Source organism: Chaetura pelagica, unplaced genomic scaffold (genome assembly GCF_000747805.2).
Source record: "Chaetura pelagica isolate M959 unplaced genomic scaffold, ChaPel_1.0 scaffold344, whole genome shotgun sequence".
Classification (NCBI taxonomy): Eukaryota; Metazoa; Chordata; class Aves; order Apodiformes; family Apodidae; genus Chaetura; species Chaetura pelagica.
The window spans coordinates 5,328,168-5,343,745 of NW_009953098.1; the positions used below are offsets into that span (position 1 = coordinate 5,328,168).

The 15,578-nt window shown below is 42.0% G+C and overlaps 1 protein-coding gene across 1 annotated transcript in view; it reads left to right on the forward strand.

Moving 5' to 3' along the window:
• SLC25A43 (solute carrier family 25, member 43) overlaps positions 1-13,615 on the forward strand; it is a 40,496-nt gene extending 26,881 nt beyond the window's left edge. The window contains exons 2-5 of the mRNA XM_009997217.1: positions 2,687-2,928; positions 3,906-4,078; positions 12,663-12,797; positions 13,242-13,615. Of these exons, the coding sequence (XP_009995519.1) occupies positions 2,687-2,928; positions 3,906-4,078; positions 12,663-12,797; positions 13,242-13,445 (754 nt within the window). The 3' untranslated portion in view covers positions 13,446-13,615. The remainder of the gene's footprint in view (positions 1-2,686; positions 2,929-3,905; positions 4,079-12,662; positions 12,798-13,241) is intronic.
• Positions 13,616-15,578: the final 1,963 nt, after the last annotated feature.

Here is a 15,578-nt window from a genome sequence, read left to right on the forward strand (position 1 = left end):
GGTAAGGGACGGGGCGGGTGCCAGGGGTGGGGAGCGCTCGGTGCGGGGGGTCTGTGTCCCCCCTCCCGGAGACACCGAGCCCTCGGGAGAGAACTGACCCCCCTGTGCAGCAAACTCATTAACTGCGGCTGTTTAGTTCACAGGGCGTGTAGCAGCTCGGTGCTGTGCCAGGCGCTGCCGGTAAAGCCGTGGGTGTTTTCTAACGATGAAGGGCTGTGTTCAGTCTCTTCTGCTCAGAGAGGCTCCTTTAGAAGTGAAGTTACGGTGCTAGCTGCACATGCGGCTGTGGCAGCTATTTGTTTTGCGACCAATGTTAGTCATTTGTGTGTTTTCAAGTATTTCTGTTGGCTGCAAAAAAAGAAAATCACAAAATCAAGCTTCAGATCTTGCAGCAGTTATGCAAATTTGATCGGTTCTAAAGTCAATGGGTGATATTATTTGTTTTAAGATCTTGTTTTCGATAATACAGCTATTAAATCCAGGTAAACACTGGAAGTGCTGTAGCAGGATCAACACGGAGCAGCACCGAGCTGTGCCAACCCGCGCTCTTCCCCAGGGTTCCCTTTGCTGCCGGTGCCTGTGGAAGGAGAGCCTGGCTGCTGGCACCCACCGGCGTGTTTTGCCACTTCGAGGGTTGGGTTTCTGCCTTTTTTTCCCTTCTTTTTTTTCCCCTTCAGATCAGCTGTGTGCCTGATAGGCACTTGACATTTCCGCCCAGCTGGGCAATGGGTTATTCCAGTTCGTGGGCTGTGCTGGGTGGGGAGAGGTGTGGGCTCAGCCTTGCTGGCCAATCCAGCTTGCTGCAGCCTGGTCTGACGCTGCACAGACTGCTGGGCTGGGTTTGCATCATTCATCATCTGGCTGAGCAAGAGTCATCCTCCCAGCTCTGCCTCTGCCCTTCAGGAACTGATAGATGGAGTGACCCTGGGACTGGCCAGCTTTGTTGTGTCCTTCTGCTTGTAATGCAGCCAGTGGTCAGAAAAGGGGAGAGGTAGTGGCAGTGGGAAGGCAGAAGCAATTATTTAAATGTAATTGAAAAGTTCCAAGAAGAGTCAGTGTGTTGCAGCAGAATAAACCAGTAGGTTTTGAGCAAAACAACTTCATTGTTTGCTTGGCTGGGAACAGTGTATTCCCTTTGCAAGGCTGTGGTTTGTCTCTAGTTTGCACAGGCTGTTCTTCTGAATTGCAAGGGGAAGTACAGTAGCAGGATAGTAAATAAAAGCTTCCTACACGTACTTCTGGATACATTATTTGAGGATTTAAAAAAATATTTTCTATGGGAAAAAAAGTATGTGTATAAAGGCAAGATAAATGTTACATGGTAACTTAAGTATAATTGCAGCAGGACCTGGGCTGGGGAGTCAGTGGCCCCCCCAGCACTGTGGGAGCTGGCTGGGGAATGGGGGTTTCAGCTGACTGCACTGAGTCTGTGGTCGCTGTGCTCAGACTCTGTCTTTCCTTGGCAGTTTTAAATGTTTCCTGGGGAGTGCCTACAGACACCCCACCACCCTCCCCAGGCAGTTGTGCACACACAGGAAAATCAGGCTCTGTTGCTATAGGGGCTGTACAAGACAGGGAAAAAAGTTCATGCTGTTTCACTTCTGCTTGGCTGGTCTTTCTGCTCTGGGCTCTCTCCAGGGCATGAAACAAGTAGATGCAGGGATCTGTCATACAGCACAACATGAACACTCATTTGAGAAAACACCAACTGAGCAAGCAGTGACTTGTAAAAATTTGAAAATTTTCTTCTGGACATGTAGTTTAAATGTAGCCCAGTTGTTTAGGCAGTTTACCTAAACCTTCCAAAGTAAAATAGGAAGTTCTGTTGCTTTCAGTTAAGATTCTCCTTTCAAGTCTTTTTACTTGTTTTCTTGCTCCTTCCACTTCTCCCTGATGTAAGAGAACCTGTGCAAATGAAGTCCTCCTCTGCAACACAAGTGCATGAATTGTAGGTTAGCCTTGAAAATTCTCTAGTTCAACCTCAAAATTTAAAATTTTAGACTTAATCTCCTAAGCATAATAGAGCCTGGACAGAAGACAAGTATTTCTGTGCACCTTTCTATCCCAGCAGAAGTAACAGAGGAGAGTTCAGTTGTTCTCAGAAGGCCTATGATTATGTTATCTGTGTGCTTGTTCTTGCATGATAACTTTGACTGGGGAGGTCTGACCAATGTCTCTGGCTGATGAGTGGTGATCAGAGAATTACTTGCAGATACATTTTAAGTTGTATCTTTCATCCTTCAAGTAGAAATACAAATGAAGATTCTGCAGTCAAAAATGACATTCAAAGTCCCAGGCAAAAAAGTATATAATTTGAACAATTAGTGTTTAAGCTCAGTAACACTAAAAGCAAATTCTGTTTGCAGAGTTATATGTCCTGGTCCCTGCCTTAGTTGTTTCTGCACTTCCATGCAAAGTGGATTTACCTAAAACCTCTTTGAGGTCCTTAGTATATTTTTTTACTCTGTTTATGTTTGCCCATTCACATGTTCTGTTGAACAGAGCTTTCTGCTGCTTGTGAGGTGTACATAAGTAAGGCCTTGAAATACATGTCAGAATTTCAACTGCTGCTGCTGAAGAGGCTTGTGGGCAGAAGAACAGTTACACTGGGAATAATCTGCCTTCGTTTTCCATGTGTTTTGTTCATATTGTCATTAATAGTACTTCTTTTATGCATTTACTTTAGACTTGTTATACTTTTCACGGATGAGTTGGGTCATATTTCCCACTGGAGAGCCATCATGGCAGGAAGTCTGGCTGGCATGGTTGCAACTGTTGTGACTTACCCCACGGATGTAATTAAAACACGGCTCATTGTGCAGAACCGACTGGAACCATCTTACAAAGGAATTCTTCATGCTTTTTACAAAATTTATCATCAAGAAGGACTCCTTGCACTCTATCGTGGCGTTTCACCAGCCATATTAGGTAAAATAATCATGGGGGGAAATCACCTCGTTGCACATCGTTTATTGCAGCTATGTAGTGCATTTGGCCATTTGATTTCAAAAGCAAATAGTAAGTTGTTCTGTAGAGGGTATGTAGATTTACAAGGCACGACAATACTGATAACCTCTGCTGCTGCTTTATTGCTTCAAAGTACAACCAAGTGGGTAGGATTTTATGTATGGTTAAGTGTTCAACTAAATACTCTCTTCCTTTTATAGATGATCTAGTTGTGCTTGGATGCAAGATTTCCACCATTTAACTCTTTTAAAATATATGTACATATACACACAGTGTTCCTAATTCCTATCCATGTGTGAGGGTGTCTGCCTGACTGTTCAGTGAAAACTGTGAGCAGTAATATCTCACTGATGTGAAAAATTAAGATTAGTGATATTCTATATTTATATGAAATTACTTTTTAATTATGTACTTACTCTCCATAGCTTTTAAAAATGTCATTTAACTTTGAGTCAATTTTTTCACAATCTGACATTATAAAAACGCATAATAATAATAATTTACAATCCCACTATAAAATTGACGAGAGCATAAAACAAGCAAAGAGGACAGAAATATCTCTCATCAGCTTGACTGAAGAGGCAGCTCTGTTTACCTGTACTACTGCTGGGGTGGTGTTGGACTGAGGAAAGAGCTTGTCACAAAAGAGGTCCTGGAGGAACAGCTGACCTGTCATGAGACTAAAGCAGTTAATTCTGACAACATGCACATTTTAATATGTACATATATGCCCCTATCACCACATCTTAATGCTACAATATGGGGGTGTGTTCGTAAACCAGGGACTAAAAAGCAAAATTCTTCAAAATAATGATCTGGTTTGAGCAATACAAGGTGTAAACTGGCAGGAGCTCATTCCATCTTTCTAGGTTATGTGATGAGCATTGCTTTTTAGTTTACATGTGCTCAAAGAATCCTCTATCTGGTTTGCTTTCTAGGTGCTGTCCCATTTTCTGCAGGGTCATTCTTTGTTTACATCAATCTGGACAAAATCTGGCAAAAACCCATAGTTCATTTTACTCCTCTTCAGAACTTCATAAATGGCTGTGTGGCTGCTGCTGTGGCACAGACACTTTCTTTCCCCTTTGAGACTGTCAAGAGGAAGATGCAGGTACTGAGCACTGATGTTACTAGTCCTTTGTTATAGGTGCTTGTTGCAGGAGCTTGGGACAAGACTAGCGAGATGATCATGAGTGCTGCTTTGTTTCTCTTACCAGTTAACTACAGAGGCTTTGCTTTAGGTTGGTTGATATTTTGGGGTTTTTTGTTTGGTTGGTTTAAGTCTGAAAATTACTGTTACAAGCATGTTGTCACACTTTAAAGGTGAGCATTATGGGATATATGCATATTCTCAGACTCTGGCATTATTTCTTTACTTTTTTATAGCTATTCCATCCAATGCTCACAGTTCAGAATTGGCAAATACAGGCATTCAGTCCCTTTGGTGGTAGGCAGGAGGAATGAGATCTGTGTCATTTTTAGAGCCTATGTGTCTGTCATTTATGCCTGACCTACATACTGGCAACCACATGAAACATGCACAGCAGGTATTAAGCCTGAAGAGTCAAGACTATCCTCATTCTTATCTCAGACTCCTCTGGTTGACAGGTAACTTACCAGTTGCTGGTGCTGCTGCTTTCCTGGAGCATCAGCAACATAAGACTTAACTATATCAAGTTACTATAGAATTTTTATATTATCTTGCTTCTGAAAGTTTAGTAATAATAATTTTTAAAAACAAAATAAGACAACAGTTTCCATCCCAGTGACAACATTCAACTGATAATGTTGACTTTTCATTAGAACTTCATTAGCAGAGTGACAGTGAATAACTGTCATTGTCTGGTGGCTCTCTGGCTGTTGCATATGAGTTTGTTCCTTCAGCCCAGTCCCTGGGAAGCTTTTGTGTTCTTATAAAAAAAGTAGTTGTTTGGGGTGGCAGCGTTTAGCATTTAGTTATTTAGTGTGATCCCCTTCCTCCTCCTCAAGTGACTGTGTGGTGGTTAAGTCACAAGCTACAAAAAGGTCAGTGAAACTGTGAATTCCCCTCTCCTATTCCCCAGGTTCCCTTTTTCAGACAGGGCTCAGATCCAGTGGCACAGAAGCCTTCACTGGCCTCTCTCCATCTTGTAATGGAGGACCTCAGCAGGAGAAGTAATGTTCTTTATTAGGCCAGCCTGTGTAGCTGACATGCCCAGAAGTCATGCTTTAAGCTGAGCCTTTTCATCTGCTGTCTCATAAAATATTTCAGATGAGAAAGAGATTCTGAGCATGAAAACTTGATTGTTTTTTTTCCAGCTGTGTCAGTGGGTCTAAGAAAAGCAATTACTCATTACAGGTTCTCTTTTTCTGAATATCCTTAGGCTCAGAGCAGTACTGTTACCCTAAAGAATAAAGAAAATAAGAGCATTTGCGGTGCTATTTCCCTTCTAATATTTTCTGTCAATACATCAGTTAGTTGAACATTCAGTTTCCATAATCAGTTCAAAAGTAGCTCTCGGTTGTAGCTGGTGTGATGCCAAGTTCTGTGTCCAGCTTTGTCTTTACAAGAAAGCAGAGCAGTGGAACAGGCCCGTCTTTTATTTTCCTGCCACTAGGCTGTACTCTTTCACCAAAGGGATGCTTCAAACATCTGATTGGCACTTCTAGAAATAAGAAGGAAATTGGATTTATTGCCTAAATATGTAGGAAGTAGATACGTTAAAAATACTTCGGATGGACAAAGGGCTGAGAGGTTTTTTTTTCCTCATAGATGCATTGCAACAACTGAGTAGTGATTTTCCAAGCTTAGAGAAACACCTACTGTTCAGTGATTTATTCTGAAGGCAAAGATGTTTCAGAAGAAGTAGCTGCCTAGATGTGAAAGCCCATAGTTTGTTTCAAAATTATGTAAGTCAGGAGGCTTATCTAGAAAAGAGACACCCAAGCTGATAATACTGCCCAGCCTTCCAGGGATCCAGTCTGCTTTGTGCTTACTTGGCTGGCCTGTTCAGTTTGCAGGGTGGTGGTCAGGGGGGAAACATGTCTAGGACAGCACCAGAAAATATACCGTGCAAAGGGACCTACAAGGGGGAGAATTAAGACAGGGAAAACAGAGCTTCATGGCAAGTACTTCTGACCCCAACTTTTTTCAGACACCTTATTCTGATCACCCTCCATTCAGTGATTCACCTTTCTAGCTGAGAAAAAGCAAAAGAGGGGTGTACCAAAGCCTTCAGCTGCCCAGCCCTGGTGTGAGTGCTCTGCAGCATGAGTAGAGAAATGCTGGCTTTGTTTGGAAGTTATGAATTCTAGTGGTGTGTATGAAGAGGAACACAGCAGACTGCAGAGGTCAGGGTCAGATTCCTCTTCCTTTCCTTCTGTCCCACTGATGAAGGTAGTATATTGCCAGAGAAGAAGAGGAACTAAGGAGCTGTAAGGCAGTCTCAGGAGCTTCAAAAGCTGAGAAACTAAGGCACGAGGTTGTCTTCTCTGATTCTGAGATGGGAGTACAAGCCTGAGACCAAAACATCCAGTTCAGATCTTTGACATACTAGGCAGTCAGAAGAGTTAGCTCCATCCATTTCCTCATCTAGACAAAGCCTGAATTGTTTGCACAGACTAGAAGAGGATAAGGTGTTATTTTTAATCTCAGTTGTAATAATTTTGTTTCATCCTTTCTCATTTTACATACGTGAATCCTACACTTCTGATGTCAGCAGCTTCTGTCACTGACATCTGTGGGAGTAGGAGCTGACTGTCACTGAACAATTCTTTGTGTTTTAGTGATGACTTATGATGTCAGATTCACCCTGTAACCATGGCTTCTTCCCCCTCTGCTATTAGAATTACCATGTTTATCTTTTTTACAAAGATACTATGTTTGCTAAATATACTTGAATGGTTTTCTTAAAATAAATGTTGATTAATGAGTGCGTCTTACTGAGTATGTTAGTCCTCTTTGTTGTGCTCATCCTAATTTTATTCCTTTGTCTTCCTTTTTTCACTTGGCTCCTGATTGGCATGTTAGAGAATTAAGAGGTACTGTATGCATGTTTTGGCATGGAAATACTGCTTTTGTTGTGCATCTGTAGAAGGGGTTAGTGAAGGAGAGGGTTGTTCAAAGGGATGTTTTATATCAAGTGCTTTCCTGACTCACTCTTATATTGTATCAGTTTCTGGACAAAATCCTACTGATCTTTGTATCCTTCTGCTGTTTCTTATTCTTTGCTTTCCTTTCTTATCCTGCAATACCACATTCCTTGTTAAATCCAGTATCCAAGAGATAGTCAAGTATGGCGCTTTCACCTTGCAGACTTACTGAAGTGAAGGGAAATACCTGCCTATGAATTAATTAGAGTCAAAGGGAAACACTGGTAATGTATTTCTCCTTCCCCACATAATCTTTTTTGCCTGTGATGACCTTCATAAGTGCCTATTGGAAAGAGCTCTGCCATTTCAGTAAGGGAAGATTAATTTAGAGCTGATATATGCCACACAGAAGATTATTATTAGAATGACACAGATCCCAGGTTATGTGGAGAATTGAAAAATCTATGAACATGCATATGGTCATTGCAAACCTAATACCCACGTTTGGCACTTCCCTCTGTGTAAACTTGCCACCCATCAACCACAAAGTGGCCTCTTATTCAGTGGCAGTTGGACTTTGGCTGCCTATAAATCTGTTTTGGGGTGGGGTTTTTTTTTTGGGGGGGGTGGTTCTTTGGAACACAACATGCTCTGCTAGTGTGAAATTACATAAATTGTGTAAATTATGTAGATGCTATGAGTTCTTAGTAATCTGGAGAAAACTAAGCAGTCATTGCCTTGGTGAGGTAGCCTGTTTAAAGCAAACACAATCTGATGCCCTCTCGGCCCATTTTTAGTTTGAAGTCAGTTAAAGGAGATACTTTATTAACTATGGTCCTTGGTAAAAGTCAGTCTAGCAAGAATCCAGTGCCTGGGTTATAAATAAAGCTTTGAAAAAGATGGCAAATGTTCTTTAAAAAATCACCTTCTCCTTGCTGAAATGAAGAGAGTGCTGCTGCGTTGCTGAAACATGAATAATGTGCAAAGAGTGCTCTGTCACTGGGTGGTCACTGGTGCTGGCATGGCAGCCTCTGAAAGCTCTCAAGCTGTCCCTGCTGTTTGTGAGATCTGTGTTTTTGTCAGCTGGGAATATGAAAGTTATTGGAGTCATGACCTGGGTTAAAAATAATAAATCCTTTTTGGGTCATGTGGTTCACACAACATCTCAAAAGCAAATGTGCTTAGAGACTTCATGCAGGGAGACCCTTTAATAGGGAGCGGCATGGGAGTCTGAACCTTGAAAATTTTCAGAGGCAGAGTCGTTTGACCAGACAGAATGGCAAATTCCATAGTGTGGAAGCAAGTAAGGACCAATATTACTACTTCTAGTCTGATTTCTTATGGAAGTAAGGCTTGTATGGTTGCTAGCTGTCTGTCCTTTCCCCAAAATAGCTTTTGATCCTGCTGTCCAACTTCAACTACACTTGACAGAGAAGTGGAGTTTTCAGATATTAACTTCCTTCAAGTTTTGTGAAAACAAGTGCACAGTAGAGATGTAACTCTAAAAATCATCTGAGGGGAAGGCTGCAGTGTGAGCTCTTATTTTGCTTCTTCTTTCAGTGATTTCATGCTCCCCTTCTTCTCACTGCTAGGATTCAGGCATCAGCTTCATCCACATAAAGCAAATGGAAGTATGTCTTCTGTAAAGCCCAAATCTTGTAAAACATTGATTTTCTCAGTTCCTATAAAGACATTGGGAGAAGCAGCAACTAGTGTTACTGTTCACAGTGTGAGGTGTGGAACCAAACTAAGTGTTTGCATCATAAAATAAACTATAAAGGGGCTTGCACTGCCTTGAGGAAGTTCCCCATCAAAAATTTCATCCTGCAGGTCATAAAAACAGGGAAAGTTTAGGTCCAGTAGCAAAGGAGGGATTCTACAACAAACTGAAGCCTCAGGGAACAGGCCTGGAGGTAGTGTTTTTAAATCTAAGAGTAACTTAGGCAGCAGTAAACTGTTTTGTTCACTCTGTGCTATCGATCTCAGAAAGACAGATGATTTGGCCCCAGTTCAGGTTACAGAGGAAAGGACAACATGTTCCTAGAGTGCAGGAAGCTGGAGATCAGCTGCTCTGCTGTGCTGCTCTGGAACTGATTGCTCTCCTGATAGCTTGTCACCTTCCTACATGCCTGAATACCTTTAGTGGACTTTACCCAGGCGTAACTCAGTATTACCAAACCATTGGCACAGAAAAGACAATGACTACCAAGTCAGACTGTTCTTGAAGCAAAGGCTTGATTAGCCCAAGAGGATGCATGCCTTCCCCCCCAGTATTCATACTTACATTTTAGCTCTTTCTGATTTGAGTGGAATGAACTACTTTTTCAAGAATTCACCTTTCACTTGAGTGGAATTTCTGGTGACCATAGTGGTCATGTTGGCCAAGTGGCATTAACTTGAAAGAAAATGTCAATCCTCATCCTTTGCTTTCCTTTGAACTGCAGTTACACTTGCCTGTTGCAAGTGTCCTCTTTAACCCAGACTGCAAAGACTTCTTAATTTAGCTTCCAGATTAAGAGTGTTGTAAAGTGCCTTCCTGTGCTGCTTTTTTTTTTTTTTTTTTCTTTTTTAATACTGATCAGAAGTGTAGGGCACCTGAATTTGTTGAAAATATATAAATAACAAGCAGTTTTACTATATTTACCATCAGGACAGCATACCAGCTAAGGCAGCTGTTCACTGTCAGTTGATCTTTTGTACTCTGTGCCAACAAGTACTGCATGTCAAAACAAACAGCAAATCTTTGTACCAGTAGACTGTACAAACAGGGAAGAAAGGGGAAAAAAGTACATGAACTGAGGGGGAAGTATTTCTAAAGAGTCTCTGATATGTGTAAATTCAGATAGTTGCAAACCACAGTGTGCTAAAGTGCCAGTGGGAATGTTGTATCTGCTGAACTCTGGGCACAGTCTTAGGTGGCTTAATTACAGTGTCTGCCACCTCCTGACCTGGTGGTCTCTGCTTGGTCCCCATGTGGGTACTGTGAGCCTTGAAAGATTCAAGTGATGGATCTTTTGATGGGCACAGATCCCACTGCACTGTGGTGAATTACATGTGTCTGTCAATTATAAGAGGAAATGAGGAGGAGGAGGGGGCAGGGAGAGGTGGTGGAAGGAGAAATCTCTTATAAAGGCCTGTGGGATTAGTTCCCAAAATGTGACTGTTGTTCTGGCAGTCCCCTCATCATGCAGACAATAGGAGAGATGTCTTCAGGTAACAATTAACTTTAACAATTAATTTTAGTTTTGTCATGATGATTCACCCTTACTTAAATATTTTGTTTATATAAAAAAAAGTGACTGCAGATAGCTGAGGTATTTTTATACATCTCTCTCTTGCGGGTTTAGGTTGTTGAGGCAGAACAGACGGCTGACCCTGGGGATGTGTCACAGTCACTTAGTAGACTTGGTGGTCACTGGATACTAAAATACTGTGTTTGTGAGAGAGCAGACAAACACAGTTCTACTGTTGGTGTGCTTTAATCATTTAGAGGACCCATCGTCCACCAGACATAAAAAGATTAGCAACTCAGCCCTGCTACCACTGTGACTAACAACTTGGCGCTCAGCAGCACGGTGAGCTGTGCTGTGTCTCCAGCCTCCTGCAGTATGAGGCAGCTGGATCTGGGGGAAAAGGGAGTCTTTTAAAATGATCATAATAAACAGGTTTCCATTTTCTGTGAAATGTCCCTGGTGTTGAGGGGTGTCAAAAGAAAGGGAGTCAAGCTGCTTTGAGGTGCATGGTGTGAAAGCCCTCTGTCATAAACCCAGTCCCTTTTGGTATGAAATTAGCTGTTTGATCTGTATGTCATTGTAGGCTTTTGGAAAAAAAAAAAAAAAAAAGGTAGAGAAACTAGTTTGATCTGTTTGGCAACTTCCATTTTCTGGTTCTAGGTGGTTGCAATGATTGCACTCTTGTACACGTCTAGATGATGCAGAACCACCCAAAATGCACAGCTTTTTTTTTTTTAATTAATTAAAAAAAAGAGGATGCAACAGCATTAAAACTTTTTGATTAGCAAATATGTACCTGGAGCATGAGTTTTGATCTATTTCCATTTCTAGCATCTAAGTTGCCAAGTATTTGAAATGCTATAGCTGAGGCATCTAGAAAATGTCATCACCACTTGTCAGTTTATGAGAGCCTTGTCATAGGCTTAGCAGCTCTGAGAAGCTATAGGTTAGTTTGGCCAAGGAGGGGATAGGTTTTTGAAAAAAAAAAAAAAAAAAGGTAGAGAAACTAGTTTGATCTGTTTGGCAACTTCCATTTTCTGGTTCTAGGTGGTTGCAATGATTGCACTCTTGTACACGTCTAGATGATGCAGAACCACCCAAAATGCACAGCTTTTTTTTTTTTAATTAATTAAAAAAAAGAGGATGCAACAGCATTAAAACTTTTTGATTAGCAAATATGTACCTGGAGCATGAGTTTTGATCTATTTCCATTTCTAGCATCTAAGTTGCCAAGTATTTGAAATGCTATAGCTGAGGCATCTAGAAAATGTCATCACCACTTGTCAGTTTATGAGAGCCTTGTCATAGGCTTAGCAGCTCTGAGAAGCTATAGGTTAGTTTGGCCAAGGAGGGGAAAAATGCCACACCACATGTTGTTTCAGATCAATGAAGGGATAATGAAATTAACTGCACAAGTCCTACTTTTACCAAATTTCTACCCTGTGTGATCAGCTTGCATGTGCTTCACCCTGTGTTGAGGGGTCCCCAGACACACCTGGCTGAGAAGTGTCACTTGCCTCATGTTTCAGTGAAAACCTGATTCACTCAGATGAAAACCATGGCTGCATGTGCACAGATGGGTGAGGCTGAGATTATGGAAGGTCAGGTCTGCCCTAACACAGTAGGAGATTAATGAGGACAGGATTTTGCTGTTATAAATGACCCAGTACACTTATTCCATGTGAACAGACACTGTACTGCAGTTGGAAATGTAGCTGCAATCCAGCAGGATGCTCCAAGCTAACTTTAACCAAACTAGATCAACTGACCATGTAGCAAAGATACAGGAACACAGGCACCAACTGCTCCCCTACAGCCCCTGGTGGGCTGGTACAGCCTGGGCTGAAGTCTGTTCTTCTGTTTCTGCTGTGCTGCTCAACCTGTAGTGCAGTTTGCCCTTCTCATTGCAGCATGGACACAGCCTCAGCAGCCAGTGTCAGGTCAGCCTGCTCTTGGGTTTTGATCAGAACTCCAGGAAGGCAGTGTGGCATCTGGACCAGCCCCAGGCTTCCCTCTCACAGGTGCTTCACTGCTGGTGCTGTGAACTGTCTCTTCCCAGGCTGAGCAGCTGGCAGAGGTGGGGCTGATGTGTAATGTGGCTCTGGATCAGATGGTTTGTCTTCAAGGGTGGGATTTACTTATAGAAGTGACATGGCACAAAAGGAAGTGCAGTGTGAAATTGCTGGTCTCTTTCTCTTTCATACGTATCAGAATTCCCTCCCATTTTAGTTTGTATTTCAAGGCAAAATAGCTGAATCTGTTGGGTTTATGGAGGAATCCAAATCAGTATGTTGAAACCTTTCTTATGGACCAGAGTGGAGAAAATAATTTTCTTTAGTTCTTTTGTTTTCCTCTGCTTGTTCTAAATCCCTATGGGTGTCTCCTGAACAGGCCCAGAGTCCTTGGCTTCCCCACTATGGAGCAGTTGATGTCCATTTCACTGGCATGGTTGACTGTTTCCGGCAAACTGTGAAGAACAAGGGTGTGCTTGGACTTTGGAGTGGGCTCACACCCAGTCTGCTCAAGGTGAGATCTTGCTTTCAACCCAAGCAAAGACTGTCTGGAAGTGATCAAGACACACTATTGCAGAGTTGGGGTTATAATGCTTTTATGACATGCCTCCATACTGACTAGCAGCTTATACATGTCAGAGTCTATGACAAAATGGGTGCAACCTCAGGCAGGTTGTAAACCAGCTTTAGAGGCTAGCATAGACCATGTTCTTAATAATACTGTTATAATTAATTAGGTACCAATAATAAATTCCTACTTTTAGCATGCTGCAGTTGTCTGCCTGCTTTGAGGTGAGGCTCTGATTTTTTATAAATGAGCATATCTCTATTAGCAGATCAGATCAGATTTGAGTCCTAGAAGTTTCCTTTTTTTAAAAGCACCTGAGCTAAGAATGCTACTAGTGAATCTAATAGTGCTTTTTAATCATATGTTGCTTTTTTTTTTTTTCCCAATCAGATTGTCCCATACTTTGGTGTGATGTTTAGCACCTTTGAATTCTGCAAGCGGGTCTGTCTGTACAGAAATGGTTATATTGAATCTCCTTTAAATTACAAGCTAACTCCTGGTGTGGACCAGAGTTTACAGCCACAAGAACTCAGAGAATTAAAGCTTCTCCCAAGGGCAAATTTTGAGCCAAGGAAATCAGCTCTTGAAAACTGACATTGGACTGTCTGCTGCAGATACACACACTGCCTTTCTTTAGGAGCTTCATAAGAAGGACATGCTGAGCTACAGGTACCATCATCTCAGCAGATTGTGTGGTTGTGGTACTGAAACACCAGTGCCAGGAATGAGTAAGTCTTGTATCTCATTTACTGAATGGATATAAACAATGTGAATAGCAAGCATATACTGGAGAGATGCAACTAGCTTGAAAAAGCTATGTGATTGGAACTTGAAATTACAGTATTCTAGGTGCTTTTCAATACTGAATAGCCATTTTGAGATAAAACCACTTGCAGAAAGGCAAGAGAACTGAGATAAAAGCATAAATTTTGTCTTCAAAGATATTAAGCAAATTCAAATGTTTTTTTTTAAGGAATCTGAGATACTGTGTCAGCAAAAAATGATGAACAGACCAGAATACATCCAACATGCAAGAATTTATACTGAAATCTTTATTCTAACGGTACCATGTGGAGATAGCATTCTGCTGGTGCAGAACTAGGCTCAGTTTGGTCACACTCCAAAATCCACTCTTCAGTTTTTGAGACTTACTTGAGAATAATATTTTGTATTAATTTTGGGTGTAAAGATAAAATATGCTGCTGCAACTGTGCTTTTGCTAAGAGAGAACTGTAGTGTGCAGAATGAGCTGTCATACACTGGAATGACAATCTTGCAAACTTAAGTGCATACTAGAATATAATTCCCCCCTTTCTCCTATGTTGTTACTGCATGTACATTAGTTATTTCAGGCTTTGAAAAGCAGTTTTCTTGAAGTTCTCTAACTGAAGTATTTCCTGAAGAATGCCATTCGTAAATGTGTTAGATAATTCAGAGCCACAGGCCTTGTCATGTTGTTTTGCTATTGTTAAAGCTCTATTTTTATAATAAACTACTTTTTAACTCCTCTGCACAGACCCAGGCCAACTGTGCTGCTCAGAACTTGCCAGCAGAATATCACTGTGCACACAACCTGTGATTTTTCTTTTTCCACTTTACCTGCTGTGACCCAGCAGCCACAGATAGTTTCTGTAGATAAGAACATTTCTGCAAGACCACTAGGTTGTTGCCAGTGCCAATGCAATTGATAGGCCTCTAACCACTCTGGGGAGCTTTTGGGCAATAAAAGAGCATCTTGGCATTATAACTGAGGACTTGTGTATTACTCTGTATCCCTTGTAGAAGCAGAGCTATGGAACAGCCCCATCCTGGTGCCATCTGACAGAAAACCTAAAACCCTGTGGCCACGTGGAAAGGCCACTGCACGTCCCACCAGCCTCAGGTTGTGGCAGTTTGTGAAGCAGCAGCTGGGGAAGGTGTGTGTGCCCACCAGCCCTGCTCCTGCCCAAGCTGCAGCAGCCTGGGCTCAGCACAGGCTTTGCCTGCTGGTTTACACAACGTTCTGTGTCGCCTTGTACCATTTATGTCCCTGCTTGGTGGAAATAGGGAAATCTCAGAAGCTGCTTGCTTCAGGCAGGTCGCAGTGGGATAAGGCAATGGCAGATCCATGCAGGGACAGTCTGTGACTGTGGAGAGAGATTTGCAGAAGGATTTGGGTAACTGTAAGGGCTGCCTTGCACCTAACCTCAGCACTGATGTACTCTACAGCTGAGGTCTTCCAGGATCTCTTTAAATGGGCTTGCTCAGTTCTGCTGCAGTGGTGCTTCACACTGGGTTATTTTACCAGAGAAGAAATGCAAACATGGATAGCAAAACATTGAGATGGTAGAGAGCAGATCTGGTGGCACGTGCATCACTCTGATGGTGTAAGTGCTTTTGGTTCTGAAATCAACCTGCTTAGTGAGCATGGTTCTGCATGCCTCAGTTTCCCCATCTGCACAGGGCAGGTAGTAATACTGAGGCTTATTTGAGATCTGTGAATAAGGAGAGGGAGCATGTTAGGGAGGAGCAGATTTCTGGAGTGCCCTTGTCCAAGCATATTTCTGTGTTTTCTACTATTGTATTTCTAAATAGATTTTAAAGATTGAGTGGTGGGTGCGTATGAGTATCTGATCAGCTCTTCAAACCTGGCAAGAGGCGAGGGAGTCAAAAATTACCTTTAACTTGTTTCTGGTGTGCTAAAAACACCTCTGTATCGTCGTGTGCTCCTACTAACCTTTTATCAGC